Source organism: Rousettus aegyptiacus, unplaced genomic scaffold (genome assembly GCF_014176215.1).
Source record: "Rousettus aegyptiacus isolate mRouAeg1 unplaced genomic scaffold, mRouAeg1.p scaffold_m13_p_12, whole genome shotgun sequence".
NCBI classification, from domain to species: domain Eukaryota; kingdom Metazoa; phylum Chordata; class Mammalia; order Chiroptera; family Pteropodidae; genus Rousettus; species Rousettus aegyptiacus.
In genome coordinates this window covers 50,414,340-50,437,794 of record NW_023416287.1, presented here as the reverse complement: position 1 = coordinate 50,437,794, position 23,455 = coordinate 50,414,340, and the positions used below count along the sequence as shown (strand labels likewise).

General features: G+C 36.0%; 1 protein-coding gene across 9 annotated transcripts in view; it reads left to right on the top strand.

Annotated features, from left to right (window-relative positions):
- ARHGAP28 (Rho GTPase activating protein 28) overlaps positions 1-11,585 on the top strand; it is a 202,496-nt gene extending 190,911 nt beyond the window's left edge. For all 9 annotated transcript variants that reach the window (XM_016120960.2, XM_016120963.2, XM_036229871.1 and 6 more), the window contains 2 exons: positions 5,423-5,487; positions 7,964-11,585. In XM_016120960.2, coding sequence (XP_015976446.1) covers positions 5,423-5,487; positions 7,964-8,058 — 160 coding nt within the window. In that variant the 3' untranslated portion in view covers positions 8,059-11,585. The remainder of the gene's footprint in view (positions 1-5,422; positions 5,488-7,963) is intronic.
- The last annotated feature ends 11,870 nt before the right edge of the window (positions 11,586-23,455 follow it).

Genomic DNA, 23,455 nt, shown 5'->3' with positions numbered 1-23,455 from the left:
CAAATACTTGTTACTCTCTGCAGCTGGCCCTGACTCCTAAAACACTATAAATAGTTACCACTACCCAGTAATAGAGGGACTTCAAATTCCATTTGAGGGATTTGGGCATCTAATAGATTTCTACTGTGTTACATGTGTTACAAAGTTGTCTCTGTACTCTCATGTAGACCTTTGTAGAAAGAAAATTTTGGACATCCAGGGGCCCAAAAAAAATTAAATAAATAACTCAGTCTAAACCGCACATCTTATACAACCATTAACCCAAATGGATCACAAAATTAAATATAAAACATAAAACCACAAAACTTTTAGAAAATTACATAGGACAAAACCTTTGTGATATAGAATTAATGAAGAGTTCTTAGACTTAACATCAAAAACATGATCCATCAGAGATAAAAATGTATGAATTAGACTTCATCCAAATTGAAAATTTATACAGCAGAAGGCTCTGTGAAAAGGATTAAATGACAAGCTAAAGACTTGAAGAAAATATTTACAGACCACATATCCAACAAAGGACTAGTATCTAGAATATGTAAAGAATACTCGAAACTCAACATTAAAAAAAAAATCTAATTTGAAAATGGGCAAATGACACGAACAGACATTTCACCAAAGATTGATATACAGATGGTTAATATGCACATAAAAAAGTGTTCAGTACCTTTAATCATCAAATACGTATGAGAATGGCTAAAAAAAAATGGCGACACCAAATACTGGCAAAGATGTGGGGAAGCTGATGGGAATGTAAAATAGCATAAAGCACTGTAAAACAGTTCTATAGTTTCTTTTTTTTAATTTTTACATTTTTTTCAGTTATAGTTGATATACAATATTATATTAGTTTAAGGTGTATAACACAGTGATTAAACATGTATATAACTTATGAAGTGATCACCCTGATAAATCCAGTACCATCTTACACCATACATCGTTATTATAATACCACTGGCAATGTTCTCCATGCTGTACTCTACATCCCCAAGACTACTTTGTAGCTGCCAATTTGTACTTCTTAATCCCCGCCCCACTTCACTCATTCCCCCACCTCTAAGCTGATAACCATCAAAATACTCTCCGTATCTATAAGTTTGTTTCTATTGTTTATCCTGTTCTCTAGATTCTACACATGACATTTATCTTTTTCTGTCTGATTTACTCCACTCAGCACAATACCCTCTAGGTCCATGTTGTTGCAGATGGCAAGATTTCATTCTTTTTTATGACTGAGTGATATTTCATTTTTTATACACACACACACACACACACACACACATACCACCTCTTCTTTATCCATTCATTCATTGATGGACATCTAGGATGCCTCCATATCTTGGCTACTGTAAATAATGCTGCAATAAACATATGGATTCACGTATCCCTTCAAAGCAGTGTTTTGGGTTTCTTCAGATAAAAATCCAGAAGTGGGATAATGGGGTCCTACTTTGTCTCTTGTTATAGCCTTTGTTTTAAAGTCTGTTGTGTCTGGTATAAGTATTGCTACCCTATCTTTTTTGTTTTGTTTTGTCTGTTTCCATTTTCGTGAAACATCTTTTTTCATCCCTTTAACTTTCAGTTTATCTGTATATTTTAATCTGAAGTGAGTCTCTTCAGGCAGCATATGTAAGGATCTTATTTTTTCTATCTATTCAGCTACCCTATCTTTTGATTGCAGCATTTACTCCATATTACATTTAAAGTAATTGTTGCTGGATATGTAGTTATTGCCATTTTATTTTTCGTATTTTAAATCTTTTTTCTCGTTTCTTCTTAAAGAAGTCCTTCTGACAATTTCTTGTAATATTGGCTTGATGATGAACTCCTTTAGCTTTTTATTTTCTGAGAAATCCTTATCTGTCCTTTGATTCTAAACAATAGCTTTGCTGGATAGAGTAATCTTAGCTGTAGGTCCTTACTTTTCATCACTTTGAATATTTCCTGCCAATCTTTTCTGGCCTGCAAAGTTTCTGTTCAGAAATCAGCTGACAGTCTAATGGGAACTTCCTTGTATGTAGTTTACTTCTTTTCTCTTGCTGCTTTTAAGAGAAAATCTTTCATCTTGGCATTTTAATTATGTGTCTTGATGTGGACCTCTTTAGATTCATCTTGTTTGGAACTCTCTGTGCTTTCTGGGCTTGTATATCTATCTCCTTCGCCAGATTAGGGAAGTTTTTAGTCATTATTTCTTCAAATAGGTTTTCAGTTCCTTGCTCTCTCTCTTCTCCTTCTGCTAACCCTATTAGGCAAATGTTGGTACTCTTGATAGTATCCTAAAGGCCCCTTATACTAGCCTCATTTTTTTTGGATTCTTTTTCTTGTTGCTATTCTTATTTGGTGTTTTCTGCTACCTTTTCTTCTAAATCACTGATTCAGTCCTCCACTTTATTTAATCTATTGTTAATTCCTTCTAAGGGATTTTTCATTTCATTTGTATACTTCATTTCTTACTTTTTTTTTTATGTTTTCTGTTTCTACTTTTCTGTTCTCTATCTCTTTGTTAAAGTTCTCACTGAGTTCATGTACTCTTCCCCTGAGTTCATTGAGCATCCTTATAACAAGTATTTTGAATTCTGCATCTGGTAGATTGCCTGTCTCCATTTTGTTTATTTCTTTTTCTGGAGCTTTGTTCTATTCTGTCATTTAGAATATGTTTGTCTTCCCATTTTGTCTGCCTTCATGTGTTTGTTTCTATGTATTAGGCAGGGCTAGTATGTCTCCTGGTCCTAGTAGAGTGGACTTATGCAGTAGTTATGCTACGGGGTCCCAGTGGCACAGTCTTCTGTGGTCACTTAAGCCGGTGTTCTAGGTATATCCTTATATGGATTGTGTGCACCCTTCTATTGTAGCTGAGCCTTGCTGTTTGCTTATCAGTGGGAGGGATTGACCCTGAGGCTAATATATTTTGAGGACTGGCCATAACTAGTGGAGGAACTCTTGTGGAGGGGCTGACCCTATAGAGCAGGATTCGCTTTAGGAGGGTTCTTGTGCCTGCCTTGTTTGCCCTTTGGGTGTGTTGTCCTCAGATGTGACCCTGGGTGGTATTGCAGCTCAGACCAAAGCTGGCTACCAGGCGTGCAGGCCAGGGCCTCCAGGGAGTGGCCCTGCTGCTGTAGGTGCTGCAGGCCAAGCTCAGCTGCAGGACATGCCCTTCTTGGGGCCACCTGGCATGAGCCACCAAGCATTCCACAGGTGGCTGCCACCCACGCTGGGCTTGGAAGTTCCTCAAGAGGCCAGGCCGCAAACCAAGACTGGCTTCCACTAGTGCCAGTCTTGGGAGTGGTCAGCAAGAGGTATGGGGCATACCCAGGCCAGGTGCTGCTTGTTTAGGTTTTGTGAACCTTTGAGAGATTTTAGGTAAGTCCACAGCATAAGCCCGGACAGAAGGTTTGTGTGGAAAATACACTGGAAGTGGCTTGGGTGGTCCCACAAGTGGGGAGGGGCAGGATCTCAGGGACAGGGCAAGGCAACCAGTGTTAGCCAGGTTGACGGAGACTCAGATATGGTGCCTGTCTGAGTCTGCCAGCCGGGTAGGGGAGAGCTCAATAAAGGAACAATGCTCTCTGCCAGCACTTCTGTCCAGAAGAATGCTCCCCCTCTAGCCCTCATCCTGAAGCCAGACAACTCAGTTCCTCCGCATTCTTCCTTGGCGTCTTTTGAACTGCTGCTCAAGAGCTGGAGCTCAGTATGAGTAAGTCTATCACCAACTAAGTCCACGCACGGGCCCTTGAAGAGGAAGCCCTCCCTCTCACTCAGCCATACCCTTCACTGATTTCACAGCTAGAATATGTGGGGACTTCTCTTCCCAGCACTGGAACACTGGGCTGAGAAGCCTGATGTGAGTCCAGGACCCCTGCTCTTCTAGGAAACCTCCACAGCTGAGATATTTCTACTGATTTTCAACCACCATAGGCAGGTATGGGACCAGCCTGTCTCACATTTTCACCCCTCCTACCAGTCATAAGGTGGGCTCTTCTGTGTGTCCCCAATTGTAGGACTTCTGTTCATCTAGACATAGAGCAACTCCCAATGGATGGCTATTCTGTAGTTAAGTTGTATTTTTGATGTGGCTGTAAGAGGAGGTTAGCACAGCATTTATCTACTCCACCATCTGATCAGAACTCAAGTTTGACAGTTTCTTGTAAAACTAAATGTGAAATCCCATGTGAACCCAGCGTTCCTATTCCTGGGCGCATTTATCCCAAAGAAATTAAGACTATGTTCACACAAAAAGCTGTACGTACATGTTTATAGTAGCTTTATTTATAATAATCAAAAACTGGGGGGTGGGGGGGAAACCCCAGATGTTCTTCAACAGGTAATGACTAAAGAAACTATGGTACATCCATACCATGGTATACTATTCAGCAGTAAAAATGCAATAACTTGGGTGAATCTTTATGCTGATTAAGAAAAAAATCCAGTATAAAATAGTTTCATTTACATAACATTTTGAAATATCAAATTTATAGAAATAAAGAATAGAGGATAAAGGATGGTGGTAGGGAAAGGGAGAGGGGGGTTGCTGTGGCTATAAAAGGGAACCTGGGGATCTTGTGGTGATGGAAATGTCCTGTATCTTGACTGAATCATTACCAGCATTCTGGTCGTGATACTGCACGAGAGTCTTTCAAGATTTTACTATTCGAGGAAACCGGAAAAAGAGTACACAGGATCTATCTGTATATTCTTACAACTATGTGCAAATTTACAGTTATCTCAAAAACTTAATTGAACAAGGAGGCACATTCCCTTCCTCACATTAGAGAGTAGTGAGGACAATCTTTTTGAAGTAATCAACTGAAAGTCATTCTTGAAGTGGGATAGAGATCAGCAATAGCCTTTCCAGACTCTTCTGCCCCAGCATTCTAGTCTGGGGTAGAAAAATTAAATTGGGCAATTATTTTCTCTGACTTGCTTTTATTGTAGGACAGAGACATGCAACAAAATCAATGTTTCTAAGCATTAGGAAAGCTTAGAAATGTGACGTGGGCTGAGGAGAGAATCCCATTCAGTTTTTGGCAAAAACAGAAATGAAACCTGATGACTTCTTTTGAACTGAGAGTAGTGTGACCAATGATAAGGCAGTATTAAACAACCACCTGCACCTTGGCCAGCCTTGATATATCAGTAAGAGTTAACCTCTCTAAAATGGGATTGACAGCTGTGGATAGAATGGGCTCTGGGCCACTATGGAGCACCAGAGCATCTTGGTGTGAAATATTCCTATCCTCAGATGCTTGTCTGTGTCAAATAAACAAAAAATGTTTTTTATCACAACTTTAATCATAATAATGATTTGTGGAGTGTATTTCAATCAAGGCAGAATGAATTGCTTGTTCCCGTGGTTATTTAATCTACAGATTTACCTCAGATTATGAAAGAGGGTTAAAATCACATTACTTTCTCCTTTTTTCAGTCATGGTTCATCGGAATGCATTAAAATTCAGAACCACAGATTATATGAAATTGGAGGAAATATAGGTAAGGATTCTTTAAAAGTTTTTACTCCTAAATTCTCTGATTACTCTCAAAGAAATATGCTGTTATTGTAAAAGTATATTTTATAAGTTTCTTAGATATAAATTCAAAATCAGTAAGTTTCTGGGTTGTTTAAATATCATATAAGAACAGTATGACTTTCCTAAAATATTTTCAAAATTTTAGTTGATATGGAATAGACTTTTGGGTCTTTTAAATGTGACCCAAAATTTTTTGAGGTTCATGCAGAACAAAGAAAGAACATCATGGAATTTTCAGAATCATGACACCCTTTTGGTTTAACTTTCCTGTTTTCACTCTCAATTCAAGTTTATTCTTTCTATTTCCCTGAAGCTAGGCAGCGAGGAGGAATCAAAAGAAAATTCCCGCAACTTGCTTCCAAGTATGCTTATCCTTCTGCTTGCTCTGCTCACAGTCCAAATGAAATATGTTTTCCTGTTTAAGAGCAGCACCTCCACTCATGCCTCACTTCCTGTTCCCTCCTGACCAGTTAAGACATCGATGCAGTCATTCCCCCATTTTCTCTTATATCATCAGCTTCCCCTTCCAACTGCTTCATTTCTATCTACATAATTGTGGTAATTTCTCTCCTCTTTACAAAATTCTCTCTTAACCCCCTTGAAGTCAACTCCCATTTCTGTTCTGCTTTACAGCAAAAACTCCTTGAATCAGTTGTCTACCCTCTAGTTTCTTTTTCTTGTTCTCTCTTGAAGCCACTCCAGTCAAGCTTTACCCTTCAACACTTCATCAAAACTACTCTCTTGTCTAGGTCACCAGAGAACTCTTATGTTATGAAATCCAATAGTTCAGTCTCTCTTTATAATTGCCTGAGTTGATCTTTCCCTTCTTTGAAAAACACTTTCTTCACCTGGTCTCAAGGATAACCTAAGCTTCTGGCTTTCCTCCCACTTCACGGGCTACACCTTGAGTCTCCTTTGCCTGTTACTTCTCATCTTCTCAGCCTCTTAAGATTGGAGAGCTGTAGGGCTCAGTTCTTCAAACTCTTCGCTATCTACACTTAACTTCCTTGGTGAACTCAGGTCATCTCATTGCTTTGAATATACCTGTATGCTGATGCCTCTCACATTTATATCCAGACTCTCCCCCAGACACCAACCTTGTATATTCAGTCACCAGGCACATTCCACCTTGGGGCCTTCACATTTGTTTGACTTTTGCCCAGAACGTTCTCCTTCAGATTGTTCATTTCTCATTCCCTTGCCCCATTCAGGTCTTTGCCACTAAATCGCCTTCTCAAATGAGACTTTCCTGGATCATAGCCTCTCTGTGCTCCTTCCCTGCTTTGTTCTCTGAAATTTTTGTCACCATCAGAATTGCTTTACATCACACTCATTTATTTGCTAGTTACCTTTATCACTTTTAGTATGTAAACACCTTGAAGGCAAGTATTTTTGACTGTCAGATGCATTGCTATAGCCTCAGCCTCTAGAGTAGTTCCTGTAAGGTATAACTGTATCTCTCTCAATAAATATTTGTTAAATGAATGAATCAAGCAAGGAGTCGGATCTTGGTAGTTTTGTTTGAGACTTTAATATACATTTCAAACACACTGTATATACAGATTTTCAAGTGTATTTGCCACACGCAATGATATCTTTGTGTTATTTCCACATCTTCTGCCTATAGCATTGCATCCAATATAAAGAAACTAAAATGAACTTGCCTTTAATCTTCTCTTGTTCTGGTCAAGTTAATACTGGTAAAACCATTAGAGGACATGTATTATAATATAAATGATCCGTGTATACAAGTTCTTGCCTTATTTTCCTAGTGGATATAGTGAGTTTAGAGAACAATTTGCCTGTTGTTGGTATGCCTATTTTTTCCACAATTTCACATGGGACTTATTTGAAGTACTTAACAGTCAGAAAGAAACAAAAGAAAGAAGGAGGGAGGGAGGCAGGCAGGCTTTGTTAAGAAACGTTAAGATGTATCTGCATTCATGCTTCGGTCAACAATGGACTGCATGTATGACGGTGGTTCTATGAAATTATAATGGAGCAGAAAAATTCCTGTCACCCTAGTGATAGCATAGCCATCGTGATGTCATAGTGCAACACACTACTCATGTGTTTGTGGTGATGCTGGCGTAAACAAACCAACTGTGCTGCCCGTCACATAAAAGTATAGTATTCAATCATGCTAGTAGTCTGTACCATCTGGATTTGTGTAAGTGCACTATGATCTTTACCATCTAAATTTCTGTCTCTCTATATATATATTTGTCAATTGCTTGTCACATGATCAGTAAAGATATGGAAGTATTCAATAACTAAAGTACTCAACTCTAGAAACAATAAGGAGAGCACTTACTGTATTTACTTTTGGCTAAGAGAGCTATATATGCCTTATATGAACCTTACACACACATACATGCACACTCACACACAAAAGTGTTCACTCTTAGAAACATTCTCTGATTTTCTCTTTCTTTTAGGACAGCATTGCTTGGATCCAGATGCTTATATATTGGATGTATATCATGTAAATCCTCAAGCAGAATGGGTGATTAAACCCCAGTCAAGCTTTTGAAATATCCCCCAAGATGGCAGCGATTTCATATTATATGCCAAGAAAATTCTACATTAAGTAGGGAGGGAAAAAATGACTGTTTTGACATGTTTGTTCTTATAACCCTCTTGGCATTTCTTGGCCCAAGTGGTATCTCTCAGCATTGTCAACATGAACTCTAAAAGAAGAGCTGATTAACCATTTGAGCTGAAGCTTTCTCATGGTGGTTCCCTGACAAGAGTGAAGAAAGAAAGAGATTATGATCTTTCCTGAAGAAAGGCCAATCTAGAATAGAAACTAATCATTTCTAGTATTGAGACTCACAACAGAAATGAACTTGGTTCTATACCTGGGGATAAGAAATACTACTTTATGTAGCAAATACTACCAAACAAGATGTGGAAAAAGACTTTTATACTTATGTTGTATACATATATTGACCTTTTCCAGCAAGAATGCCAGAAATATCAGTAATTTCTGCTCCGCAAAATGATTCAGAACTACTTTCCAAACTGAATCAGTTTCTAAAGCTACACATACAGTATTTATGCTCTGACTTGCTCCCGAATTGGAGGAGGAGGAACTTCTGTTTAAAGAACACTATATCAGCTTGTATGTTATACTGCATTGCAACTATCGGCATTCTGGTGCAAATAAATGTTTCCTTTTTCTGGACTATTGAAAATTGATATTTTCAAAGCTTCTTCCCTATGATAACAGGTCTCCCTAGTGAAGCTTTTTTTGACAAAAGTTGTTCTTAGACTTTCATAACTTGTAGTCAAAAGTCACAGAACCTCTATTTTTCTCATGAATATGGTACTCAATGAATAGCTTTCCATGTGCCAGGCACTGATTTCCTTTCCTGATCAAACATATCACTTTTCATATTTTACATCTGTAGATAGTCACTTCTGCAGTCCAATTTAAAAAGTACAGAACTGCCTTTATCCAACTGCTCTTTATCCAAGAGTACTGAAAAATAGTTACATTCAGATTTTATATGCTGTAAAAGCAGATTTCATTCTGCTAATCAATCATAGACATAGTCAAGCACTTGGATTAGCATTGGGCTTTAAAATCCGATGCTTATTTGGTAAACAGAAAACTAGCTTGCTGTCAAGATCCCATGGAACCATTTTCCAGAACTGCAATTGGTGAGAACACAGTCCCCCACGATTCTAATTGAGACAAATCTAAAATGTGGTCAGGGGTCAGACAGCTCTGCCTTTCATCTTGAGTGCAGATACAGACCTTCTAGGGTTCGCTAGAAATGAGACAGAGGTCTCATTTATCCCACATATGTGCTTTGAGTTAGAATCCACAGATTTAGATTTTGATGGATTTATATTAGTTTTAATGAGATTTAACACTCAAATGACTGTCGCAGTTCAAACAATAGACAAAGTTGCTTACAAATTTAGAAAACATTTTATCTCCTACCAAGTCTCAAAACATAATGAGATCATTTAAGCCCATATGTAGAAGAAAATTTTTATATGCTGCATTGACTTTTTGTCTATAAAAACAGTACTTATATTCAACATGTAGATAATTCTATTTCTGGCCATTAGGATTTTTTTATGTTTTTAGAGAAAACTCAAAATATCCATGCATTTTATTTATTTGAGAATTTTTATTTTCTTTTTCTGAAAACCCCTCAGAAAATAAACATTTTCTGTAGGTTTATACTTCTTCTTATATTTCATTAATTTTCAATATTTGGCTAATTGATGGCATGTGAATTTATATAATTTCAAGAGTCTAAAATAATGCTGTTATTGTTTTTACAATTCAAACAACAGGAGCAAACATTTCATTTTATGTAGTTGCTAAGTTACAAGACATAAGATGGCAATAATGTATGCTTACACACATGGAAGACATTCTTCAAATTAGCTATCTTACACTTCTATGTATATTTGAAAACTACGATTGATTTATCTCATTGTATTTCCTGTCATTTAAAATAAATTCTGTGTGTTTATACAGAAAATTCACAGACCTATTCATTTAATTTTTCTTTTGGGAATTTTCACTATTGACTGAAAACCCATTAGAACCTATACATAATTTCTAAAGGTTTCGAGATTTATTTCACTCGTCATCAGTTTTAAATGAATGACTAAAAGATGACAGGTAAAAACAATGTTTCTAAATTTCTTATCTACTTTTGTGTGTTTTCAGATGTCAAAACTTAGCTGAGTCAGTAACTTTAATCACTTTAATGTATTCAAGGATATGTGACAACTTTCAAATAACTCTATAATAGGGAAGGCCTTCTCAGTACCAATATCATTATTCAGTGACTTTTATTCTTAGTCATAGGGTAAACTAACTGATGGGTAAAGAGGGGTAAAGAGGTTCTTTTTACAAATTTTATCCTGAAAGAATAAACAAACTCCTAACAATTAAATTTCAAAAATGGCTGTCACCTTTGCCTTATCAAATTATTTTAAATTAGTTTCAATAATCTGTAAAAATGAATAGTATATTTGCATACAAAAGCAGAGTCAGATACTGGTCTTCTAAATTCTATTCTTAATAGGTTCCCAACCGTTTCATCCCAAGAGTTCTTGATGTACAGTTAGGGAAAACATGTCCAGGAAGTATTAGAGAAAATTAACATTTGAGAAACATGTATTCATTATAAAAACAAAAAACACCCTACAACTGACGTATTTTTTCCATCATTCTGCAAAAGAGGATACTTTTGTTAAGCAGCTCACTTGGGAATATAGTCTTCTAGTGAATGATTGTCAAACAAACTGGAGTATTAATTTCTTTACAATGTATACACAGTATAAACTACCTCACTTGCCTTTCTTGGAAAAAAATTAATGGACTTTAACAGTTTTTGTTACAAACCGTCCCTGAGTCTTATTGTCACTTCAGTTAGCTTTCAATGTACATTTAATAATATACATTTAATGATGTAAAATATTTTTAGCAAAAGCTTTAAAGCCAAAGATACTCTGTGTGATCTGTGGTATATGCTGATAAAATTTGTGTCTTTTACTCATCGTTTTGTGTATTTAACCATGTTGAGATACAGGTTTTCAAGGGTAGGAATTAATATTCATCTCTTCTTTCAGGCGTTTTTCAACTGCTTTTCCCCTATTGCACTTGACTGAAAAGTAAGATGAGATAAATATATCTCTGTTTTGTATCAAGCATATTTCAGCTGTTTTCTACAATTATATTATTACATGCCTGAAAAAAAAATATATTATGGGATTAAATAGTTCCTAGTTTCTGACAGGCATATTCAACAGCTTTACACACACACACACACACACACACACACACACACACACACACGCACACACACCTTAGTTTAAAAATAATATCTTTTCTTTCAGGCATTTTTCAATTACTTTCTAAAACTGTGATTCTGTTGTAAAATCATATAATGTCACAAGGAATGCCAATGTTTTATGTTGTCTCCCATTTCAAAAGTTATGGTTCTTTTGTCTCATCAGTTTTCATTGTTAAATATATGTATGTTGTATTTTATCCATTAAAATAAAAGTAAAAAAAAATTAAAAGCATTGTCATGAGATGTCTCATATTTACTCTAAGGGCACCATGGGTGCTGCTGATGAAAGAACAGGAGCTTTAAAGTTAGTAGGTTTGTTTCTGTGCTCAGCCTCTGTCTCTTACTAGCCAAATGGTGGTCTTGTACAGAAGTCACATGGCACTACAATCATGATGGATGGGGGTGGGTAGGGGATAGATTGAATCAGCAAAAACTATTTTCTAAATTTGTTTGAGTTGCTGCTTTGTTTGAACAGATTTTTAATACATGCTTTAAAAAAAAAAACCTTTTCTTCAATAGATATAGAATAGACATTTGACAAAATGTAATACATATTCATGCAAAAGGCAATATAAAGACAAGACATAAAGATTAGAAAAGAATAAAACAGTCTATTTTAAATGATATGTTTATTGATATAGAAAAGCCTAAGATATGGTTATTAAAACTAGTAAGATAATTTAGCAAGAAAGGTCATGGCATATAAGATTATTATATAAAAATTATATTTTTATTATCAAACAATTAGAAAATAAATTTTAACTTCCATCTACTATAGCATCAAGAAACAAAATACTTATGAATACCTTTAACAAAGTTTATGTAAGATATGTATGTTAGAAACTATGAAATGTTTTTAGTAGAAATTAAAGAATAGCTAAATAAATTGTGTGTGTGTGTGTTGACACACACACACACACACACATTTCTGGATAGGAAGAGATGGATGGAAGAGAATTGGCAAGATGACAGTTCTCCACAAATCTACAAATTTAATGCGACCCCAGTCATAATAGGTAGAAATTGACAAACTAATTATAAACTTTATATGGAAATGTAATAGATCTAGAATATCCAAAGTAATCATAAAATAAAAAAAGTTGTATTTAGAATGAATGATTTCAAGACTTACTATAAGGCTACAACTATTAAGACAACATGATAACAGAATGAAGATCAACACTTACATCAATGAAACAAAATAGAGCAAATAACAAAATAGAGCCAGCCCATTTACATAGTCCTTTGATTTTCAACACGGGTGCCAAAGTGACCCTATGAAGAAAAGAAACTCAATAGATGGACCTAGAGCAATTGGATATCTATATGGAAAAACAAAAACTTGACCCCCTCACAGGATACACAAAAAATTCATCCAAAATAGGTTAGAAAGTTAATTATGAAACCTAAAACAATGAGGCCTTCAGAAAACAAAGAATAATAGCTTTCTGACTTGGGAATAGACAAAGATTTCTTAGAAAGCAACACTTATAAAAGAAAAAAAATGGTAAATTAGACTTAAACAAAATTTAAAACTGCATATCCAAAGAGACCATTAAATCAAATAAGCAAACCATAAATCAGGAAAAAAAGTATATCTGTAAATCATATGCTTGACAAAAGACTGATATTTGGGATATATAAAGAATTTATAAGAAGACAATCCAATTTTTAAAATCAGCGTAAGACTTGAACAAACATTTCATGAAAGAAGATATACAAATGGCCAATAAGCCCATGCAAACATGTTTATTGATATCATGTGCCATAAAGGAAATTCAAATTAAAACCACTATGAGATAATGCTATGAGACACCAGCTAGAATGATTAAAATTAGAAAAAGTGATTTTGAGTGTGAATGAATCAAAACTCTTGTCAATAGGAGCATAAAATGGGAAAGGCCACTTTGGAAAAGGGTCTAACATTTTTTTTTTTTTTATCAAACTAACAATACAACTACACTATAACACTGCAACTCTACCCTAAAGGAAACACATGTCCTGAAGAAACACTTGTAAAAGGATGTTCATCGCAGCTTTCTTTATAATATCCGAGAGCTGAGAACATCGCAGGCACCTGCCAATGGAAAAATAGGTCAACTGTGGTACAGTCACACAATGCAACATTACTCAGCAATCAAAAGGAATAAACTTATAGGTAACAACATGAACAAATCTCAGAAACAAGAGGCTGAGTGAAAGAAGCCAGACACAAAAGACTAAGTACTGTACAATTTCATTTACATAAAATGCTAGGACAGGCAAAGCTAAATGGTGATGGAGGTGGCGGGGTTCCCAGAACAACGGTTGTCTCTAAGGGATGTGTCTGGAGATTGACTGGAAGTGGCATGAGGAGCCTTTCTGGGAATGGAAATGTTCCACGTCTGTGCTGTCCAACGCAGGACCACTGGGTGATTGAACACTTAAATGTGACTACTATGAAGTGAGGTGTGTTCTAAGTGTAAAATACACAACAGATTTTGAAGACTTAATGCAATGAAAAAACAAAATATCTCATTAGTGATATTTTACTATTACATGTTAAAGTATAATATTTTAGATAATTGAGTTAATATATTAGTAAAATAAATTGCAGTTTTTTAAAATTTTTAATGTGGCTACTAGAAAATTTTGAATTATATATGCGGCTTGCATTATATTTCTATATTTTTATATTTTGATAAGAGTTTGGGTTACACAGATGCATGCATTTGTCAAAACTCAGTGAATGTTCAAGATTTCTGCATTTCGTTATATGTGAATATTGCCACAAAAGAAAAAATCTACAAGTAGTATATAAATACTTAAATGTAAATAATGATATATATACTGAAGTATTTAAGGGAAGTGTACTGGTGTACTGGTGTCTATTTTATTTTAAATTTGTTTAAAAATAAGATTGATGAATGGATCAAAGGATTGATAAGTGGTTAAATATGCACCAGGTGAAACATAGTAAAATATTTATGGTGGAATGGTGGTGGGTATGTAATGTAATACTCTCTATGCTTGAAATTTTCCATATTAGAATTTTGAAAAAAAGAACTCTTTTGGTTAATATCATGCTTAATGGTGATATATTGAAAATTTTCTTCCTAACTGCGTTTCTCACCTGGGGTGATTTTGTCTCCCAAGTGATATTTGGCAATGTCTGAAGACATATTTAAGTATCAGCAATGTCTGGAGACATGTTTGTCATCAGAGGATGCTATTAGCCTCAAGTGGGCGAGAAGCCAGGGATGCTGCTAAACATGCTACGATGTACAGGGCAACTTCCACAACAAAGAATTATCTTGTTCCAAACTTCAGGGGAGCCAAGGTTGAGAAACCTTGATCACAGTCAAGAAAAAAGAGACTGTGCCCTAAGATCACAGTTAAGGAAAGGATGTCTGATTTTGCTATTTCTATCCAATAAGGTATAGCGGATCCTAGCTAGTACAGTTAAGAAAAATAAAAGACAAAACATTTTTGAAAGGAGGAAGTAATACAATTTAATTTTCAGATGATATGACTACACAATTTTGTTGAGAATATCCTAAATAAGGAGCCTAATTTTAAAGTTTCTAGACTAAGAACATTTAGCAAGGTCACAGGATCAAGGGCAATCAAAAAATCAATTGTGTTCTACATATTAGCCAAAGACAACTGGGAAATAAAATGATAAAAGCAATGCTATCTCTTCATGGCTTTGGGTAAGGAAAGATTTCTTAGACAATATTATAGGGCATTTTCTCCATTCCAAAGGTCTTTTCAAAACATGATTTATTTGACAACTAAACATAAAAGCAGATTAAAGAGAATCAGGAGTTTGGGCTGTGCTGGGGCTTCCTTTAGATGCTTCTTTTATCTTCCCTGTGGCAAATTACATTTTCTCTATCTTCAGACAAAAATTTGGTGGGGGTGAGGAGCAACGGGGGTAGAGTATGCTTTTGAAAACTTTTACTGGGGCTGTTACTACTAGCAAGCATATGTGTACTCTTACAATTTGTTCATGAACTTCTAGCTAACAATAATTTATTCTGAGTGTTTGCTATGTGATCTTGTTATAATTTTTCCTCAGTGCAGCTATGGGCCAGAGCTGGCGCATAACTTGTACTTTTAGGTGACAGAGGCATCTCTACCATTAGTGACCCTCATTTACTCCACACCACCCCAGGGCTCCAAGGTAATGACATACCAACAATCTAGACAAATCAATAAGAACATACCTATCACTAATAATCAATGAAGTCACCAATCTAATAACCTATTGTTAAACAGGGTCAGGAAAGCTATTTTCTAGTTTCATAAATCTTTCAATGCTGCGACAACTTATTTTAGAGGAATGACTTACCAGCTAGATTTAAACACTTGTTGGAAATAGTTACTAGGTGATCTAGTTCTAACATGTAATCCACAGTTATTCCATTCTCAATTATATTATCAATTATATAATCTCTAACCCTACAACTCGATTCAGCAATGCAATAGTTTAAGAAGTATGATATTGTGATGCAGATAAGCACAAAATATATTGAAAATAAAAACATCATCCATGTCAACTTAGCAGTCAGTGACAGATGATTACTAGAATTAGTGGAGTGATAACATCATATAGAAATGTCAAATCACTATGTTGTACACCTGAAACTAATATAAGCAGCATAATATTATATACCACTACATTAAATTTAAAGAAATTAAAATATTAATGGGTGAATTGTGTAATGTGTAAATTATCAATAAGGCTTTTCAAAAAAGTTTTATGTGAATTTTTGACTACATGAGCATCCATGTCCCTAACCCCTGCATATTTCAAGGGTCAATTGTACTGTTTTTGGTCCATGGTTGGTTGAATCCACAGATGCAAAACCCAAGGACATGGAAGGCCGACAGTATATTATTTACTGGGAAAAAAAAAAACACACACACACATACGTGGATCCCTTCATACTAGTTTTACTCATAACGGACAAACTCTGAAGAGATGAACATGGTTAATTCATTTAATGAGATACTACTCAATGATAAAAAGGAATTTAAAATACAAAAATAAGGATTTCAAAAACATGAAAAGTCAAACATGAAAGAGTACATACTACATGATTCCATTTATATGAAATCCAACAGCAGAAAAAACTAATCTATGGTGATAAACATCAGAAAAGTAGTTTTGCCTTGTGTGTAAGGGATTGACTAGAAATGGGCATAATGTATAATTTTGTTGGCTCCCCATAATCAGGCCCAGACTGCTTTGTACGCTTTCCCATTACTCCACACCAGAGTGACTCTTTCTCACCTAGGCAACATAGGGTTGTTGCTTTCACACTACCCATCCTATCCCAACAGTCCTGGTACCACAGTGAAAGCACTTTATAAACCTGGATGTTATTTTACAAATGCTGCCATTACAGATTCTACAAAGCCTAATTACAACTACCTTCTTAAAGGCCTCCATACCTTCCTGCCTTCACTGTACCACAATTTTGCCCTGGATTTTACAGTGTTTTAAGGTGAACCTATATATACCTCCTGATCCTAAGGATTTTAATAATTTTCTCCATTTTTACCTCAATATCCAGTTTGCCTACTAAGTTAGCACTTGATAACTATTTGATAGATTTTCAACATTTAGCCATCATTCTTAAGTACCATTAATTATGTCAAAGATATATGTAGACAGATCAAATGAAAAATCAATGCCTCATCACAGGAGTTTGTTGGGCCCTATCCTCTAGGTCAAAGCAGCAGTCTATTTTCAGTCTTGACAAAAAAAAAAAAAAAATGAAGTTATGCCTGGCCCTCCAGTCATATTTCTTAGGACCCATTCAAGGGATTGACAATAGAAGGACCTAAGAAAATTATAATTGAATACAATTTCTTTCAATGCCCTGCTCCTTTCATTTTGAACTGTGGGTGGGTGCGACCTACTAGACCCTTTCTTCATCTAGGACACATTTCCCCTCTGGGGGCTTGTGTGAAAACTGCTAACCTGCTTGTAATGTCAGGATAAAATGAGAATACCAACTAAAGTTAAAACTGCAGGGAAATTGGAAGAAAGATTAGAAAAGTGAACAAAAATTTGATGAAAAAATACGATACACTGGAGAATAAAAAAGGAGGTTCATGAGGTACAATTGTAGTCAGTCATGTTTTTTCCATAATTGATAAATTCAATTAACCAGCATTTTAATGAGCATTTTCACATCTGGGTCTAAAAGTAAAAATGGCCTATAATCATCTTATAATTTCCTTGTTTTGGAGGCAATGCTGCATATGAGACTTGTTGAGTGGGTGAGATAGCTTTCTTACTTATCTTTAACTTCAAAACAATGTGCTAAATGTTTGGGGGTTGTAGGGACAGATCACCAAGGGGCAGGAGGAAACTTCAGGGGGCGATAGATTATGTTCATCTTTTTGCTTGTGGTGATAGTTGCAGGATGTATCCATAAGTTAAAACTCATCAAACTGTACACTTTAAATCTATGAAGTTTGTTATATGTCAATTATAATAAAACTTAGATCTGGGCTCAGTGCTTGGGCTCCAAAATGTGGTGGTGGTGCCCTGACTTCCTATGCCAACTGGACCCTGGGAGAGAACCATGCTTTGCCCACTGCCATTACCTGAGAAAAGAACCCCAGAAAGGATTATTATGGGGGAAGCATTAAGATCACTAGATTATCAAGGACAATCAAGACCGTCTTCTGTGCCGAGTCTTAATGTGCTCCTTGCAGCGTTTCACAGTCCAAGATTCCTCTAGCTAATGACTTCGGAGTTGGTTTGAAAGGGGAGCACGTTGCCTTTACAGTGTTGCTTTAGCACGTATTGCCACAATTGTTGCAGTTACAGGTACCAGGTTACGGTTAACACAACGGTAGCATAGCGACAACACAAATGATTTTAGGAGACGTAGATTTCTCAGACACATTGTCCGAGGGGGGATAAAAAAGGGCTTTACCTCGGCTTCCCTGGGGTTCCAGATGAATGTGTCATCGTGGCCAGCGATTCCCTTATGAACTCTAAATGAATCTGAAATCACAGCTTCGGCAATGTTCATGAAGGAATTACGGATACAGAACAGGGCAAATTTCCCCAAGTGGGAGGAACTCAAGTCCTGCACCATGACTGAGTTCTTTGCTGAGTGCAAGAAAGAATTCAAATCCCGGCCAAAGTTAGAGTCAAAAGGAAAATGTATTAGAGAAGGAAAAAAAGCAAAGACGAAAAGGCAAGAACAACAACAACAACAAAAAAGCCCAGAATATCAGGGAATCCAGTTTATATATCATTAGTTTTTTGTGAGTTACAGTTTAAAAACTTTGTTTACCCATTTTTCTTTGATATGAGCATACAGTGAGAAAGGATTAGAGTATGTAGCGAGAAAAGGCGAGAATAGTAGCATGAAAGGCCTGCTGGCAGTTCTCAGCCTTTGATCCATAGGTTCCCTATGATTTTAGTCATGGGGAGCAAATAATATTTTGTATAGAGCTCCATTTAAAGACTCTTATTTTTGTTTCCCCTTCACGGTGTGGGGAAACGCAATCCCAGCAGAAATCTTCCTTTGTTCTGCAGGTTTCCTCTGGTCTAGCTGTAGGGCAAATCAGCATATTCAGCCTCTGAATATAGCTTGATTTAAAGTTTAATTCTCTTGCCTCCTCCCTACATTATCACCAAATCCAGCCTTAAATAATTTAAGGTGGGAATGAAACTGGAAGCAATAAACAAAAAGAACCCTTATCTGCACTGCAACTATTGGAGGTGCTAAAGGAGATAAAGTTTAAATCACATTTGATGGCTAGAGAGGAAGGAGCTTTTGATTATTTCGATTATTATAATGCTACAAGTACGATTGTTGAGATAGTTCCTAGTTGAGTATGTCACTTTACAGATGTCTTACAACTATCAGGAAATAATGCTGCCATTACAAAAAGTGTAACAAAAGCACAATCTCCTTCCAAAGTGACTCAGTGTCCAATGCGGTCTCCATAGAAAACTGCTCCCAGCCACCAGTACAGGACTCAAGAAAGGATAGCTCAAAGCACCTAGACAGACTTCAGTTTCTAAGAAGGATAAGTTTCTTAAGAATGTTTCCCTGGCAAAGTAAATTAAACAGCATTCATGCTTTAGAAAGGCCTAAAGTTAGGACAAAGGGAAGAGTCTTCCTGGTTTGTGTTGTCCTGCATCTCAACTTGTGTAAAGTTGCTGGACAGAGCCACTGGCTTCATTTGGTAAAGGATGACATTGCTGAGACAACCCCTGCACTGATATCTGCAGTCTATGTCTCTGGAAACAAACGGGGAAACTCCGGCGCTCACCGGGCTGAGAAGAGCCCCAGGACCGCCAGCACTGACTGGCAGGCCACACACTCCCATGTGGATTGTGCCCTCCAGGCTGGACCGCTCACGGACTCCTCCCTAGAGGAGAAGTGGCTGCCGCCTCCTCTGGTGGGAGAAAGCACTCTGTCCATTTTCCTTCAGTGCATAACACTTTCTCAAGATACAATGACAAAAATAAATCAGTGAAAGGAGACAGAGCAAGAAACGGAAGTGCCAAGAAACATTCTCAGAAGCCTCCACCTTATGCTATTCCTTTCTCCCCTCAGTACCCCACCATAGATCTATGTGCACCAGATGCAGAAGTATTGTCTTAGAGGGGAAATGACATACCTGTGTGCCCAAAGAGCAAAGGCTTTCTGAAAACCCACTAAGGCAACTTACTCTTCCAAGCCCTGCGTGGACAAACTCCACAGACTCTTTCCTTCAGGAATTCTTTTCAGCCGGTGTCAGCTACATCCAGCTCATGGGTATTTCTGAAAAAATTGTCACCGATGTCTACCAAGGACAATTTTTTCAAGTCGGTGAAATCCACACACAGACGAGACTCAAAAGTCCCAGGTAATCACTTGGACCTGATCTCAGTGTACTGAAATAAGGCTCCGCCAGGACCTCCCCACTGGTCTGTAGATGAAGTGATAATTTTTGTGAAAAGAGGCAGCTCCTCACTTTGGGCTGCTCAAAAAGCTCTTTTGGTAGATGCGAAATTGATGAAGGTTCTGCTGTGACTGAGGGATTGATATAATAATGAAATATGTGAGACTGAAGCTAAGGCCAACATTAAAGGTAGGTCACCACATCAAAAGACTTGATGATCACTGAGAACTTGGTGTTCATTTATGCTGCACGTATTTCAGGTATACTGACGCCTTCTTAACTGAAAAGTGTTTGTTTCCCTTGACAGTCTTCCATTAGCAGAAGGTTCACCTGAAAATTATAAGGCTAAATTATAATCTACTTTAAAAACTACTAAAAGTATGAGTATTAGCATACTCACATTGGTAATTCTATGTATCTTCTTTATTTTAGTTGCACAGTTTACAAATATACTTTATTCAGGAAACTGGAAAAAGTTTTATTGATTTCAGTAATTACTCCAAAGAGTAAAATATCAAGGATATTAACAATTTCTAGAAATAAATCCACAAAAATGTTATCTTAGAAGAACATATAAAGGTTTGACTAAATCATGGTTTCTCAGCCTGACACTATTGACATTTGTGGTCTGGTATTCTCTGCCATGAGGACTGTTCTGGGCATGCACCATGTTTAGTAGCAACTCTGGTCTCAACCCACTAGGTGCCAGCAGCAATTCCCCTTCCCTCCTCAGCAGTGACAAAAATATTTCCAGACAAATATTCTCTATGGGGACATGTGGCACAAGCTGCCTACCTATGCACAGGAGGACCTTAAAATGTGTGTTACTTGGGGGTCTGTCAGCTATAATACAACATTGTATAATCTGTTGGTGTTTATGATTCACTTATAATTTATTGTCTTAGCAATCATTTTGACTTTTATTAAGACTTTTAATATAAATACACACATTTGGTAGCTACATTAGACAAGTAAATTTGTATGGCCAAGTGCTAAAACCATAGTGTAATTTGTAGAAGACTATTATTAATGAAGTCATAAATGAAACTGCCACTTAAGTGACATTTGCTTGCCAAACAAATTCAAAACAAAAAAAAGAATTCTTTGAGTTTTGAATTAAAAAGTTGACAGAAGCAAATGTTCAGTGTTATACACACAAACCTTAAGGCTTTTGGAGGCTTCACGTAGAACTGTTCTTCAGGTTGCAAGACTAAAATAACATTTACAATTACTGAGTGATTAGCAAAAGATTGCATTGGAGATGTTTACTTACAAACATTGGGTGAAACACATGACTCGAGTACCACTTTCCAATCTGATGTGTTTAGGTATGAGACCAACTCACAGAATATATAAAGCTATCCAGTTTTCCACTGCAACTTGACAACTGCACAGATATTGTTACCAGTTTTTTTTTAGTATTACTAATTTGAACATGATAGTGAAGAGAATTTTTTCAGCTTTATTGCTGACAAACTCACCTAGCTCTTAACTGAATAAAACTATGAAGGATTGATGACCTTGTGACAAATGTGCTTTGGAATTCAAGTTTTGAGTAGGAGTGTGTTCTGAAGACACCTGCAGTAAGAGAAAAAGATTTGGGGTTACCCAGACTGAGGGCTGGAAATTGAGTATTATCACTTTACAACTTCTTTCATGGAGAAAAGTCTTGCTATGGAATAGGTCAGTGGAACTGTGTGTTTAGCGATACAGCAAAATCTAATGTGATAAATTTAAGATTATTCCTTTTATAATGTAGTAAAATGGAAGCTGTATTATAACTGGTACTGCATATTGAGTTAGAATCTTTATGTGGCAGAAAAGTTATGTCAGGAATGTCTAAACTACAAGAGAAATTCTTCACGTTTCTACAAAATAAGAAACTAGTTTGGTTTTAATTTTTTGAAGTCTAAACTGGATATTCAGTCTTGTTTATTTGTATGTGTATTATCTTTAGTATCTTTAACGTTTTTGCTTCCACATGAGGAAGCATGGAAACATGTTCTGCCAAGAAATTTATAACTGAAGGGCAAAAACAAAATTTAGAAGTTCAGAAGAACCAATTTACAGATTTTGTTATGTTCCACAATTTAACAATGACCATCAATTAAGTAGGTGATTTTCTTAAGATTGCCAATCTGAAAAGTCGTAAACATCTTATGAATTTTATAGAATGCTTTAAATTTTTTCATTAATAGAAGATCCATATATAGGAAAATCATGACTCTTATTGAAAGGTAAATTTATTTGATGAAAGGTCATTGAAATGTAACTATAACTCTACAAGATAAATTGCACAACTTGCTGTTGATGAATTGAAAATGGATTTTGAAAATATAGCATCACTTGTTTTATTTGGGATCAAAGTTAAAAATGAATTATCTTGAATTTGCTAAAATTACTTAAAAATCTTCTCTTACATCGCAATCAACACTATATGAGACTAGTTTCTCAAAAGAGTTTTTTAAAACATAAAAGTCATTTAGATAAATCTTACTCCCTAGGAGTGACCTAAACTCTATTAGATAAATTAACAAGAAGTGAGCACAATTGTGTAATGACAAAATATTACAACTATAATAGGGATCCTCTATATTAATCACTTATATCCATACTTTCAATGAGTATGTATTGATTTTAAAATTCTTCTGTTCCCTATGTTATATCTATACTAATGATAAATAAAATACACTTTCATTGTGCTATCTGTAATTTTAAAATCTGGATTTGTATTATGTCTGGTTTTCATTTCATTTTTCTAGTAAATCATTTTTACAGTATCAGTCTGCAATGGATAGGAAATTAAAACAAAACAAAACAAAACTGGTCCTTAACCATAGACAATTTGAGAAGTACTAGTTGAGAGGCAAATTGTTTAATATTACCTCTCACATGACTCTCCTCCATCTTTATATTTAGGTCAAGTTTTCATTTGTGTTTGTTACTAGGCACCTCACCTTAGTCTTCTGACCACCTCAAGGGATATTTCATATTGACAGGGTTCTCTTTTAGGCGAAAGGCTACTGAAGGCTCAAAGAAAAGCTTTAATAATAAAGACTTCTAGGTAGAATTATTAAAATTGGCAAATCTCACTGTTTGACTGAGAAGAAACATAGTTCAGTATTTTCCCCCAAATTCAGAGATGCTTCTTTAATAGACTGAGAACCAAAGAGACATTGGAATTAGGGTCTGTAG